The sequence below is a fragment of the Humulus lupulus genome, chromosome 7 (genome assembly GCF_963169125.1).
Source record: "Humulus lupulus chromosome 7, drHumLupu1.1, whole genome shotgun sequence".
NCBI lineage: Eukaryota > Viridiplantae > Streptophyta > Magnoliopsida > Rosales > Cannabaceae > Humulus > Humulus lupulus.
Genome location: NC_084799.1, coordinates 10,035,538 through 10,049,386, shown reverse-complemented (window position 1 = coordinate 10,049,386; position 13,849 = coordinate 10,035,538). Strand labels below are relative to the sequence as shown.

The following is a 13,849-nucleotide window of genomic DNA, read 5'->3' as shown; positions in this document are numbered from 1 at the left end:
CCAGTTCGACGGTGGTGGGTCCGAGCCCAGTTGAAGAAACGGAGGGACTCGGTGCCAGACTTGGAACAGGCCCGGAGGACCCGGTAGACGAGCTCAGAGTCGATGGAGATTCGCATCTTGTTGAGAGTTCGCTCCATGTAGAAGTCACGCTGCACGACGTTCGAGATGTGGTGAATTGCTGCAAAGTAATCGTCTTTGGAAGTTTTACTCCCACTTTGATTCCCATAGATGCGGTCGCTGGCGGAAATGGCGGCCGGAAAGGTCTGGAGGTAGTGGACGAAAGGCCGGAGGTTTTGGGTCTTGTATGTGTTTGTGTTTATTCCTTTGAGAAAGAGCAAAATAGCGTTGTTTTTCGTATTCCTCGATTCTGAAGCAAAGGGTATCGGAAGAGACGATTAAGCCGTGAAGGGTCTGCATCTGTTGGAGGATTTTCCACATTGACTCGTACTTTTTCGTCCAGGCGAGGGTCCGCTCGAGCTCCTCCAGTTCGACGGTGGTGGGTCGGTAAGAGGGGTGGTGGGTCCGAGCCCAGTTGAAGAAACGGAGGGACTCGGTGCCAGACTTGGAACAGGCCCGAAGGACCCGGTAGACGAGCTCAGAGTCGATGGAGATTCGCATCTTGTTGAGAGTTCGCTCCATGTAGAAGTCACGCTGCACGACGTTCGAGATGTGGTGAATTGCTGCAAAGTAATCGTCTTTGGAAGTTTTACTCCCACTTTGATTCCCATAGATGCGGTCGCTGGCGGAAATGGCGGCCGGAAAGGTCTGGAGGTAGTGGACGAAAGGCCGGAGGTTTTGGGTCTTGTATGTGTTTGTGTTTATTCCTTTGAGAAAGAGGAAAATAGCGTTTTTTGAGGACCTAAACATCTTCCTTTTAGCCAGGTAGGTGGGTGGACTGTTTTTGTAGCCAACTTATAATATATGTATATTGTCTTTGTCAATATCTTTTTATAAATTATATATTAAGTTTGGAACCAATTTTTTTACATAATATTATAATAATTAAAAGAGTGCCAACATATTGTAGATGAAAACTCAAATAATTCTATTTTATCAAAAACATAACTTTCTTGATTATAAAATATTACATCTTTGACAATTTTTCTCATTCTCTTTTACATGTTAACGTTGATGTGTGTAGTTTTCAGATTCCATTAATTTTATTTTTGCCGTACTTTATTTAGTCTAGCAATTGAGGCTTCTGGTTAACTATAGAGAAAGAATCATAATAATAATAATATAAATAGAGAAAAGAAAAAAAAATTGTAGAGTCGTACTCATACACACAGGATTGGCTTCTATAGTTATATTAGTTTAGTATCAAACTATTAATGTATTGCTAGAAACTGAAAATTTTCTTATTGATAAAATCCAACCAATGAAAGGTACATATGTAACCTTCTTATTTAGTTATGAATATTATTTCTCACTATGACTGGAAACACAGCAATAATAATTATTGAAGTACTAGTACATAGGCTATTACAAGATCATGTGGCAGAGCATGATGGCTTCTCTAGTTGTTGTCATACCAGAACTGCTTTTGAAGAAGGTTGATAATGTTGTTGTCAACTTGGAAGGCCTTGGCTAGGACATCAGGGTTGATGGGAGGATCTGAACCAAACACAGCATTTGCAATGGTGATCACTCCTGCATTTTGGCTGCTGAGACCAGCAAAGGCAACTGCTGGGGTGTGCCCTTTGTTGAACTGGAAATGAATCAAACCGATTGGGAACACGAACACATCTCCCTTGTTCAAAACCTTTGTGAAAAGGCGGTTTTTGCCATCTTGTTGGTTGGATGTCACAAACCCAACGTAGAGCGTTCCCTCAACGACGACCAAGATTTCAGTGCCGCGGGGGTGAGTGTGAGGTGGGTTCTGACCATATGGTGCATAGTCAATGCGAACCAACGATATTCCAAGAGTGTTGAGTCCAGGAATTTTGTTAACATCGACGGCTGTTACTTTGGAACCAACTGGATTACTAGTGTTTCCTGCAATGTTCAGCCCTGAAGTAAAGAAATCATCCGCATTGACTTCCTTTGGATCCTTGCAAAACTTCCCATTCACAAACACTTCTCAAAATAAGTAATGTTCATTAGTAACAGATAGAGGCTAGTAATTAAAAATAGTTACAAATGAAAATTCTATAAAAGTGCTGTGTTAGCAGGTAATGTAAAAAAAAGAATGTATACATACAAGCTTTGTGGGGTTCATCTACTGCTACACAGAAGTCCTGAAGAGGACTAGGATCATAGGCAGAGGCAATGGAAGATGCCAAAGTAAATATGGCAAGTGTGAGAAGGAAATGAGCACTCTTCATTTGTTTTTTTGGTAAACTGGTTAAGCTCTCTTTATTCTAACAGTTTCTGTAGTCACAAGTGAGAGCTATTGTAATTTAAACTAGCATGAAACCAAGTCTATTTATAGTGTGATTCTCTCTAACCTGAACCTAACTAGTCCATGTTTTCTAATCGAAGCAGCGAGTAAGACTTGGAAAAATGTAGTCTTTGGTTGTTATCTATTTAATAATGAAACAAAGAATCATTCTTCAACCACTGCGAAGAAGTTTATTTCATTTAATTTGATCATCAATCTTTTTTGCTTCATTCAATGACCAATTGCATGGAAGTGGTCATCTTTCTCTCTAGTAGTATTACTTAGCTTTAAGTGCATTTTTAGCCACTCGTTTGATTTTAATTAGAGCTGAGAATCTATTTGATTTTATTTGTAATAGATAAGATATTACCTGCCTTTAGAATTTAGATGTGAAAACAAGACTTCTGTTAAGTAGAAACAATTCCATGTCTTGCTTGAGGAGCACTCTATAGAATTTGCACATATCCTAACTAACACATATAAAATTCAAAACAACCCTTCATTTGTCAACACACAAACAGTGCATTTCTACTATGTCATTAGTTTTTCTGGCCATTTTACTACATTTATTCTCTAAAAGAAATGTGCTAAATTAGCTAAGTTGTTCTTAAAATGTCATTTAGGACCAACAAAAGATGAGCTATAATAGTTCTTTCCTTCATACGAAAACTTGGACTGGTTGAGGATACCCTTTGAGGCTAATTAAGTTGTAGCAAAATAATTAAAGAAGTGGCATTTAGCATATTCAACTACAGGTTCTCTCATTCTAACCATGATATGCTTACATATGCAAATTTACTACGTACTTCTACATCTAGACATGATTAGATATATATATATATATATAGTAATAAAATATTTAATTTTTTAATAGTTGCAGGCCATGAAATCTCTCTATCTTCATTACAAATCTTGTTTTTTATCTATTTATTATATTTATCTGCATTGAATAAACAACCATCATTTTCCTGTGGATAAAAGTCTCAACTGGTTCATATTCAACCATCGTTTAGATAAGTGTCATATTTTCCCAAATTGATCTCTAGAGGATGATGTGACTGTTATATGCTATGAAATGTATCACTTTCTATATATGCTATGATCGATTGCTTAGTCTGTCAAATATTATTTATTGCCTTGGACTGCTTCAAGTATTTTTAAAAGAACGTGTCAAATTGAAACTTCTTCTGATGTAAATTTTTTCCTCATTTGAGTATTTTTTCTCAATTTTTTAATAATATTTTTCAAATTTAGTCCACATGATCTTTTGTTTCTGCTAGTATCATTTTCCTGTAGTATTACTAGCCCACCCACTGAATAAGATTGTACTTTTTTTTTTAACTATACAGTTAGTTACAGTAATACCTCTATATAGTCATTTTTTTTTGTAGTGTACTAATGTATCAAAAATACCAAAAATATGTTAGTCTTGAAGAACAGCTCCAAAAATGAGTATGCAAAGCATACATATTATTGGATGAATAAAAAGAAAATCTCATGCAGTAGAAAATAATTTTGTATTTAGTCAAGTGTGCTCTATAGAAGTGTTTCTTTTAACAAACACAAATAAAACCAACAAAGAGAGAAGAGAATGAATATGGAAATGCCTTGTTATATAAAAGTGAGACATGTAATTTTTTTATATATATCCATAGATTTATAACAAACCACTCCTTCAAAGGTTAAAGAGTGGATTTTCATACGTTTGAAGAGATTTTACAATTACTTGCATGATAATTTGTTCAAATCAGAGACCAAGTCTTATTCACATTTGAAGATTAAGTGAGCTTACGCAAAAGCTTTCTTTTGATTTGCATAATAGAAAAACTATACCAAATGCCTTTTGTGTTATACCTAGTCCATTCAGCTTTGATATCTAACTAAACATATTATTATAATAATAATAATATTAAACAAACGTAAAATCCAACTTTAAGATAAAACTTGCCCAATAAGGATTTTCTCTAGTAATAATGGTGCCTAAATCTCCAACTTAAACTCAAGAGTTCTCTGATATGACATGACCATTATTAACAGAGATCAGAAGAAAGGGCAATTAAGTATTAACAAGTAAAAACAATTAATTAAAAAGAAAGTCGGAAAAGAAATTGAGGCATTATGTGATATGCTCAAAATCACCAAATCAAGTTGAAAGATCCCTTCTAGAGGCAAAGACCAGTTGAAGTTACATGTTGATTTCCTCACAATATCAGTAACAAAACCATTATTGACCAAAAATTTACCAACTCTTTCATGAGGAAAAAACAAACCAAAACTCTTTTTCACTTCATGAAGTATGACAGCCTAGTACAGAAACTCCCATCTATAAAAAGACGAGTTCTAGTGCAAGATTTCTCAACAATCTCTCAAGCAACCAAAAACAAAAATTGAAGAGATTTTTATAGCATATAGTTACTAACCATGAAAGGTGTTCATTTCCTTCTTTCACTTGTTGTCTTGGCTTTGGCAACTTCCATTGCCTCTGCCTATGATCCAAGCCCTCTCCAAGACTTCTGTGTGGCAGTAGATGAACCCCACAAAGCTTGTACGTACACATTTTTTTTTACATTACCTGCTTGAACTTTTATAAACTTTTCACATTACTTGTCTCTATCTATTTACTAATGAACATTATTTCTTTTGATCAGTGTTTGTGAATGGGAAGTTTTGCAAGGATCCAAAAGATGTCAATGCGGATGATTTCTTTACTTCAGGGCTCAACATTGCAGGAAACACTGAAAATCCAGTTGGTTCCAAAGTAACAGCCGTCGATGTTAACAAAATTCCTGGACTCAACACTCTTGGAATATCGTTGGTTCGCATTGACTATGCACCATATGGTCAGAACCCACCTCACACTCACCCCCGCGGCACTGAAATCTTGGTCGTCGTTGAGGGAACGCTCTACGTTGGGTTTGTGACATCCAACCAACAAGATGGCAAAAACCGCCTTTTCACAAAGGTTTTGAACAAGGGAGATGTGTTCGTGTTCCCAATTGGTTTGATTCATTTCCAGTTCAACAAAGGGCACACCCCAGCAGTTGCCTTTGCTGGTCTCAGCAGCCAAAATGCAGGAGTGATCACCATTGCAAATGCTGTGTTTGGTTCAGACCCTCCCATCAACCCTGATGTCCTAGCCAAGGCCTTCCAAGTTGACAACAACATTATCAACCTTCTTCAAAAGCAGTTCTGGTATGACAACAACTAGACAGACCGGGAAGAAGTAATGGCTAATAAATAGTCTATATATTTGTTTCAACAACAGTTTCTATAGCACTTTTGTTTTCTGTCACCTAATAAACAGTTTGGTTATGTCTGTACCTCTGTTCTCATTGTAATAATTGCAGGATTTTGCTGCTGAGTTCATAAGAAATTTCCTTGTAGTCTCACTCTCTCATTACTCCTGATCTGTCCTAATATATAATACTAATAAAAATCGAAGTTGTGCTCAAGTAAATTAAACTTGTAGATCTTTATATGTCAAATTAATGATATTAAAAGTCTTTAAAGAGCTCAGATTATGATAATTAAAAGAAGTTAATTAATTATTTAAATATCGGATTATTTAACTAGTTCCAATATGATTGGCCTCATTTAAACAATTTTTTCCCATGAGCTAACAAGAATGTACCATTTCCCACTGACATATTTGCATTGTTCTTCTCTCTTGGGAGTGGTTGTTATCAGATATATATATATATATAGTAATAAAATATTTAATTTTTTAATAGTTGCAAGCCATGAAATCTCTCTATCTTCATTAGAAATCTTGATTTTTATCTATTTATTATATTTATCTGCATTGAATAAACAACCATCATTTTCCTGTGGATAAAAGTCTCAACTGGTTCATATTCAAATAAGGTAGTTAGAGGAGCTTTCGTTTAGATAAGTGTCATATTTTCCCAAATTGATCTCTAGAGGATGATGTGACTGTTTACTCAACAAAATATATGCTATGATCGATTGCTTAGTCTGGCAAATATTTATTATTGCCTTGGACTGCTTCAAGTATTTTTAAAAGAACGTGTCAAATTGAAACTTCTTCTGATGTAAATTTTTTCCTCATTTGAGCATTTTCTTCTCAATTTTTTAATAGTATTTTTCAAATTTAGTCCATATGATCTTTTGTTTCTGCTAGTATCATTTTCCTGTAGTATTACTAGCCCACCCACTGAATAAGATTGTACTTTTTTTTTAACTGTGCAATTAATAATTACAGTAAAACCTCTATATAGTCATTTTTTTTTGTAGTGTACTAATGTATCAAAAATACCAAAAATATGTTAGTCTTGAAGAACAGCTCCAAAAATGAGTATGCAAAGCATATTATTGGATGAATAAAAAGAAAATCTCATGCAGTAGAAAAGAATTTTGTATTTAGTTAAGTGTGCTCTATAGAAGTGTTTTTTTTTTTAACAAACACAAATAAAAATATGATTCTTAAATAAATAAAAATTAAAAATTATTTGTATAATAATAATAATAATAATTCATTACCCAAGACTAGCTCAGCAACTTCCACAAAAGATGAGGGTAATAGAAGTCATTTGATTTGATTTTAATAGTTGGTAATGGAAACTTGATTAGATAGTTATAGGATTGTAATTGTTATTCACTTATGTGATGCATGTAATAATGATTACAATACTTAAAAGAGAAAAGCAAACTTTCATTCCATTACAACCAACCAAAGGTGCACATAAGTAAAATAATATTAGTTTTATTCTTCATAATTGTGTTTTTTTTAATCTTTTTTCTTTTCTACGTTTGAAAGTAATATTATTTAATTGTATTTATTTATTCTTTTTGTTGTGTAGTTATGATTAGAAAGATGTCTAATATAAATTGAGGATTTGGTAGGAAAAGATTAAATGACTTATCTGTATATAATATCCCTAAATTTTGAATAAATAGATTTAATTAAGACCTCCAAAAGCAAGAAAATTAGATTGAAAATAGAAAATTCTAACTAATTTAAAAAGGTCTCCAGGCATATTTTGCCTGAGCCATATATGGTGTTGATGTGTACATTTTCAAGAGGAGTAGTGGAGGTAGTGTTTCAAATAACATGTGCTGCTTTACGTGATGATACCAAGTAGTAGTTGTAGTATAATCAGGCGGTCGATCCACAATGATGTAATCTATACTCAAAAGATTAGTAGAAAATAACACAAAAAATTAGTAACAAGAAATAAATAAAAAATAGAAATGGAAATGAAAATGGAAATAAAAAGAGATTTGAGATTTTGGTGTTGTCTTTTTGATGAAATGATAAAATGAGATAAGTGAAATAAATGTAAGATGTAATCAAGAGTTTGAGAAATGGAAATGTTTCAAGAATCATCCATATGATTGTTTAGTTACTTGGTTACTAGATTTACAAAAATACACAAGTAAATAGTTCACATCCCAACATTTACTTGGAAAATCTAACATTAAAGTCTATATTCTTTTTTTAACAAAAGTCCATTTGAGTTATAAAGTTCTTTACTTTAAAAGCATAATGTTAATCTTATGAAAAATCTAAAAATGACAAAATACCCAAGGGCAATAATGTAATAGAAGATTAGACATAAAATTACGTATCAATATTACTTTTATTAATTGGAAGCACATAGAAAGAGTATGACTAATCCTATATACTATTAGTGTAAGTGAATAAAGACAACAAAATAGAGATGGGGATGAAAGAACATAAATAACTCAAATACATTACATTAAGAACATCGTAAATCAAAGTAGCAAAATAACATCACTAGCATATGGAATCATCTCTAACCTTCCTAGGAAGATTAGATCATTATGCTCGCGATTCTCACAAAATTCTAAGAATAAAATATGAGAAGAAAGTGAGTAGAAATTTTGCTATAGTTTCTTTACTCTCAAATTACATGCTAAGTGTGAAGAATGAGTCCCTATTTATAGAGGGAGAAAATGACTAAAAAGAAATTAAACAACAAAATGGGGTTTACAAAATAAATATGAAATATTAATAATAAAATATGATTTTGAAAAATTAAATTTTATTATAAATATTAACCTAGTTATTATTTGGTATATCGTCAATATGCTATTTTTCTAAAATAGCACAAAACATGAACTTTAAAGCTCAAAATAGCAATTTGCAATGCCCAATACCCACAAAATATGGGTTGAAAGTGGCTAGTGGCAGAAGTGGGTTTTGACCCATTCCTAGCCAATGGGGAGGCGCCACTTGGCGCGGCTGGGAGAGGAGAAGGCTGGGTCTGGTGGGCTTGGTGCATTGGGCGTGCATTGGGCTTGGAGGCTACGCTGGGCCTTCAGGGTTGCTGAGGAATGTTGATGCTTCGGATGGGCTGCTGGAGACGGGCCTTTGTTTGGGCTTCAGCTGCGTTGGGGGATGCTAAGGAAGGCTGAAAGATGCGTTGGGATAGCTGAGGACAAGTGGCTCGCGGCAAGTTCGACAGGTGGCTGGGCTTGGGCCAACGGGCCTGGGCTTCTCCTTCAGTTGGGCCGGCTAGAGCAAAGCAACATATTACTTTAAAAATGCCATTTTTAATTTAATTCTTTTCTCTTTTCCCTTTTTCTTTTCTTTTGCTTTTATTAATGTCAAAATGCAACATACTTTATACATATTAAATTAAAATTAATATTTTCCATTAAAGAAATATATCAAAATAAATTTAAGAAAATATTAATTAAAACTTAATTTAATTTAAACTTTAAGCTTAGTAAAATGTCATTTTTAAGTACCAATCACATATGCTACATATATTGACATTGTTGGAAAATTACATAAAATACTAATTTTTGTTAAAAAATTACGATTTTACGGTCAAACATTTTTTTTTTCTTTCAATTTCCTGGTTTTAAGCAATTTTTTATATTTTAACGGTTTTGGTTTTTTTATTGTTTTCACGTTGTTTTTATGTTTTTTTTTTTTTGTATTTTCACATTGTTTTTAGTTTTTTTTTGTTGATATTTAGTTAATCGAGTGAAATGTTTTCAAGTTGTTTTTCTTAAAAATTTTATGTTTGTAATTATGAAATTTTAAAAATCGTATATTTTTAAAATTTGAATGCATATTTTTGAAAAAAAAATAAGAACAATAATTTTTTTTAAAAAAAGAGTGTATTTAAGAAAGGGTTTATACATTTTTAGACCCTGTGTTTTGTCTCATTACTTGTTTGGACCTTGTGTTTTGAAAAATTACTTTTTGGACTATGTGTTTTCTAAAATAGTTCAAATAGACCCTTAAACTCGATTTTGATCAAATTTTTTGAACTAAAATCACATGTAATTCATCAAACTAACAACTCAGAACAAAAATATAGTCATTCTGTTTAAGAACTGTGTTGTTATATTCAATTTTTTGTTTATCAAAATCAGATTTAGGAACCTATTTGAACAATTTTACAAAACACAAGGTCTAAAAAATAATTTGTTAAAATACAGGGTCCAAACAGATATTGAAGCAAAATACATGGTCTAAAAAAGTAGAAACCTTTAAGAAAAAATCTCTTGTTGAATCTAAGTGTGTGTAAGAAGCATATTTTATTAGGGCCAAGGATGAATGAGAGATTACGTAGATCTTTACAAGATCAGTGATAGGCACAATTATTGCCCACTATTTTATTGCATTAGACAAAAACATAGTAGAAAATGCTTATTTGGAGGAAAATAACACATAACACACGTGACTTTGTCCATGATTTTTTTAGAGTGTTTCTATTTAGTATCATAAGGTGCACAACACATACTCTATACTTAGTTAGCGGCACCTTATAGTGGTATTGGGCATCAGGAATATCAGTTAGCAATTCTCTTTTTTTAAAGGGTAACGCAGGAAAGTAATTGAAATTGCTCCAACAACAACTTCCCAACCTTTGAGTGCCACAAAGCCTACGTAGAGAGGGTTACCTGGGCAACATACTAGGATATTATAGCCAGGAGGATGAGTCGCCCACCAACTTTTTTTTAAAAAAAAGAACATTTACATGTAAAATAAATATTTTATATAAAGCCTTCGTAATGTACCAAGTCATTTTGGAGGGTTTTGGCACATGGTCATAGGCCAATAATAGAATATCAACTATCAATGTATTGCTAGGGAGAGAGAGAGAGAGAGAGATGTATACGCCTGACAAAATGGAAGCTGGAAATTTTCGTATTAATAAAATCTATTCAATGAAAGGTACATATATAATCTTATTTAGTTACGACTAGTATATGCCACTCTGACTGGAAAAACAGCAATAATTATAAAACACATAGGCTATTAATATCACAAGATCATGTGGCAGCATCTTAGCTTCTTTAATTGTTGTCATACCAGAACTGCTTTTGAAGAAGGTTGATAATGTTGTTGTCAACTTGGAAGGCCTTGGCTAGGACATCAGGGTTGATGGGAGGGTCTGAACCAAACACAGCATTTGCAATGGTGATCACTCCTGCATTTTGGCTGCTGAGACCAGCAAAGGCAACTGCTGGGGTGTGTCCTTTGTTGAACTGGAAATGAATCAAACCAATTGGGAACACGAACACATCTCCCTTGTTCAAAACCTTTGTGAAAAGGCGGTTTTTGCCATCTTGTTGGTTGGATGTCACAAACCCAACGTAGAGCGTTCCCTCAACGACGACCAAGATTTCAGTGCCGCGGGGGTGAGTGTGAGGTGGGTTCTGACCATATGGTGCATAGTCAATGCGAACCAACGATATTCCAAGAGTGTTGAGTCCAGGAATTTTGTTAACATCGACGGCTGTTACTTTGGAACCAACTGGATTATCAGTGTTTCCTGCAATGTTGAGCCCCGAAGTAAAGAAGTCATCCGCATTGACTTCCTTTGGATCCTTGCAAAACTTCCCATTCACAAACACTGATCAAAAGAAATAATGTTCATTAGTAATAGATAGAGACAAGTAATTAAAAATAGTTACAAATGAAAATTCTATAAAAGTGCTGTGTTAGCAGGTAATGTAGAAAAAAGAATGTATACATACAAGCTTTGTGGGGTTCATCTACTGCCACACAGAAGTCCTGAAGAGGACTAGGATCATAGGCTGGATTATTAGTGTTTCCTGGAATGTTGAGCCTTGCAGTAAAGAAATCTTCTGGCTTGACACCCTTTGGATCCATTCACAAACACTGCTCGAAAGAAGTAATGTTCATTACTAATAGATAGAGACAAGTAATATGAAAAGTTTAAAAAAGTTGAAGCAGGTAATGTAAAAAAAAAAATGTATACGTACAAGCTTTGTGGGGTTCATCTACGGCCACACACAAGTCTTGGAGAGGACTTGGGTCAGAGGCTATGGAGGCTGACAAAGCCAAGACAGTAAGTGTGAGAAGGAAACGAACACTCTTCATGCTTGATGACTATGCTATAAAAATCTCTTCAAGTTCTGTTTTTGGTTGCTTGAGAGATTGTTGAAAAATCTTGTGCTGGAACTCGTCTTTTATAGATGGAAGTTCTTGCTTAGGCACCATATCTGGCTTTTAGAGTGGGTAATATCAACTCTATCAAATATTATATATGTATTTACCTTTTCCAAGAGAATAAATAGTATTTAATTGTTTTTTTGCTGTATTGAATAGAAGAAGTATGATTTGTTTTTTTTGTTTCTGTATTTAGCTGGTGAAATGAATAGAAAAATAATGAAAATTTTTCTCTACAATATATTCGTTCCAAAACCAGTCTTTGTTATTTCATGAAAAAAACAAAATAAGAAGATGAAAATTAGAAGAAGAGATGAAATGATATTTTCTGCTGCTGGATATTCTTTGTAGACCAGACTTTATTTATATTTTATTATAAAGATAAATAAAAATAAAATAATAAATGCTAAGTAGTAACAGAAAATTTAAAAACTTTTTTAGTGTTAGTTGATGTGTCAAATGAAAAGAAATCTGCTTGTCTCCAATTTTCTATTCTCTCCATGTCCTACCAATTAGTTTAAGACACCTTATTTATTTATTTAATATATATTTAAATTCTTTACAATTTTATGTCTTTCCAATTATATTAATATTATAAATATATGATGTGTCTTAAAATAATTAATGAAACATGGAAGGGATAGGAAATTAGGGACAACAGTTTTTTTTTCGTGTCAAATTAAGTAATATGTCATTCTTTACATGGCTGGTTTATAAGAGAGCCCGAAAAAATGTGACATCAGATTTTTGTTCCTCCAACTTTAAATTAATGCTCCTAACTTTAAATGTAATGCTTTCAACTTTAAATATAACTGTTGACAAATTATCTTCAATCATAATATATATAGGATAATTGGCGGCCTCAATTTTCGTCTGCACCGATAGGGGCACTTTTACAACACCTGATTGGCTAAGGTGTACTGTAGATTAATGACTATCTCATTTAATGGCGCGTGACACCTTTTTCACATTTTATAATATTATTTTCCATCTTTTGCGTTATTTTTCAAAATCTAACTATAAGGTACACTTGGTGATTAATATAATATAATATAATAATATTATATTATAATATAATATTAAATTATATTATATTATAATATAATAATATAATATTATATTATTTATAATATTATGTTTTAGATTGAATAAATGTGACAAAATTATTGTTATATATTGTAACATATAATAAAGAGTTACAATATTTAGATATGTGTGAATATCCAAATATATAATATATTTGATGTTACAAATTAAGTCACAAATTTGTTACTTCTAAATATTGCCTATTATTGTCTAGATTTGATATTACACAATATTGAGATGAATTTCTTAAAGTCATATGTGAAATGACTATTAGAGATATGATTTTAACCATAATAATGTGTTTGTGAGTTACAAAATCAATTGGGAGTGGAATGGAATCGTTTGGAAAAACAACACATTTTTGTGTGTTGAAATTGGTCTTGGTGGCCGCGGCTTGGGGAATAGAGACCAGTGGTCGCGACCACTGATACTCCTGGCCATGGCCACAGGTGCTTAACTGACCAACTTTTTTTAGTTTTTTCCAACATTTTTGAACGGCTCAAAAAATCCAAATAACTCCCAAATCTCATTTTTAATTTCATAAACATCTAATTAATCATTGGTAACAGCCATGCGGGTTGATGGAATTTGAAATTCAAAGGGTGTCTCTAAACTCTATAAATAAGAGCCTATTGCTCACTTGTAAGACACAACTTTGCTATCCATTAGAACACTTGGCTAGAAAACACCTAGAGACTTGATTATTCTAGAAAACATTTCACAAATTTGTGAGAGATCCCTTAGTGCTCGAGTTAGGGGGAAATAAGCTTTTGGAAAAATGTTTCAAACCTTGTTCAAGTTGGTGATCCTGTTGGAATAAGCTTATACATGATATTTATTTATTTTCATATATATCTAATATTAAACAAATTAATACGAGATAGCCTAAAACATGTTTCTAAAATTGAATTCAAAGATAAACAAAGAACATAATACTTACAGTATACACAGCGGAATTAAAGAGT

General features: G+C 32.9%; 3 protein-coding genes across 3 annotated transcripts; 1 reads left to right on the top strand and 2 right to left on the bottom strand.

Moving 5' to 3' along the window:
• Positions 1-1,334: 1,334 nt before the first annotated feature.
• Positions 1,335-2,377, bottom strand: LOC133790627 (germin-like protein subfamily 1 member 17). The gene is made up of 2 exons (XM_062228323.1): positions 2,201-2,377; positions 1,335-2,076 (listed from the first exon to the last, which is right to left on the bottom strand). The coding sequence occupies exons 1-2, from the start codon at positions 2,322-2,324 to the stop codon at positions 1,517-1,519; spliced, it is 684 nt and encodes a 227-aa protein (XP_062084307.1). The 5' UTR covers positions 2,325-2,377; the 3' UTR covers positions 1,335-1,516.
• Positions 2,378-4,734: 2,357 nt separating this feature from the next.
• LOC133790625 (germin-like protein subfamily 1 member 17) lies at positions 4,735-5,769 on the top strand. Its single transcript, XM_062228322.1, has 2 exons — positions 4,735-4,925; positions 5,029-5,769. The coding sequence occupies exons 1-2, from the start codon at positions 4,802-4,804 to the stop codon at positions 5,586-5,588; spliced, it is 684 nt and encodes a 227-aa protein (XP_062084306.1). The 5' UTR covers positions 4,735-4,801; the 3' UTR covers positions 5,589-5,769.
• A 4,894-nt stretch (positions 5,770-10,663) lies between these two features.
• LOC133791347 (germin-like protein subfamily 1 member 17) lies at positions 10,664-11,498 on the bottom strand. The gene is made up of 2 exons (XM_062229274.1): positions 11,363-11,498; positions 10,664-11,238 (listed from the first exon to the last, which is right to left on the bottom strand). The coding sequence occupies exons 1-2, from the start codon at positions 11,496-11,498 to the stop codon at positions 10,679-10,681; spliced, it is 696 nt and encodes a 231-aa protein (XP_062085258.1). The 3' UTR covers positions 10,664-10,678.
• Between the last annotated feature and the right edge of the window lie 2,351 nt (positions 11,499-13,849).

Coding starts and splice junctions, on each gene's coding strand:
- LOC133790627 (XM_062228323.1), bottom strand. CDS start 2,324: ATGAAGAGTGCTCATTTCCTTCTCACACTTGCCATATTTACTTTGGCA. Junction 2,077..2,200: donor AGATGAACCCCACAAAGCTT/GTATGTATACAT, acceptor TATTTTGAGAAG/TGTTTGTGAATGGGAAGTTT.
- LOC133790625 (XM_062228322.1), top strand. CDS start 4,802: ATGAAAGGTGTTCATTTCCTTCTTTCACTTGTTGTCTTGGCTTTGGCA. Junction 4,926..5,028: donor AGATGAACCCCACAAAGCTT/GTACGTACACAT, acceptor TCTTTTGATCAG/TGTTTGTGAATGGGAAGTTT.
- LOC133791347 (XM_062229274.1), bottom strand. CDS start 11,498: ATGGATCCAAAGGGTGTCAAGCCAGAAGATTTCTTTACTGCAAGGCTC. Junction 11,239..11,362: donor AGATGAACCCCACAAAGCTT/GTATGTATACAT, acceptor TCTTTTGATCAG/TGTTTGTGAATGGGAAGTTT.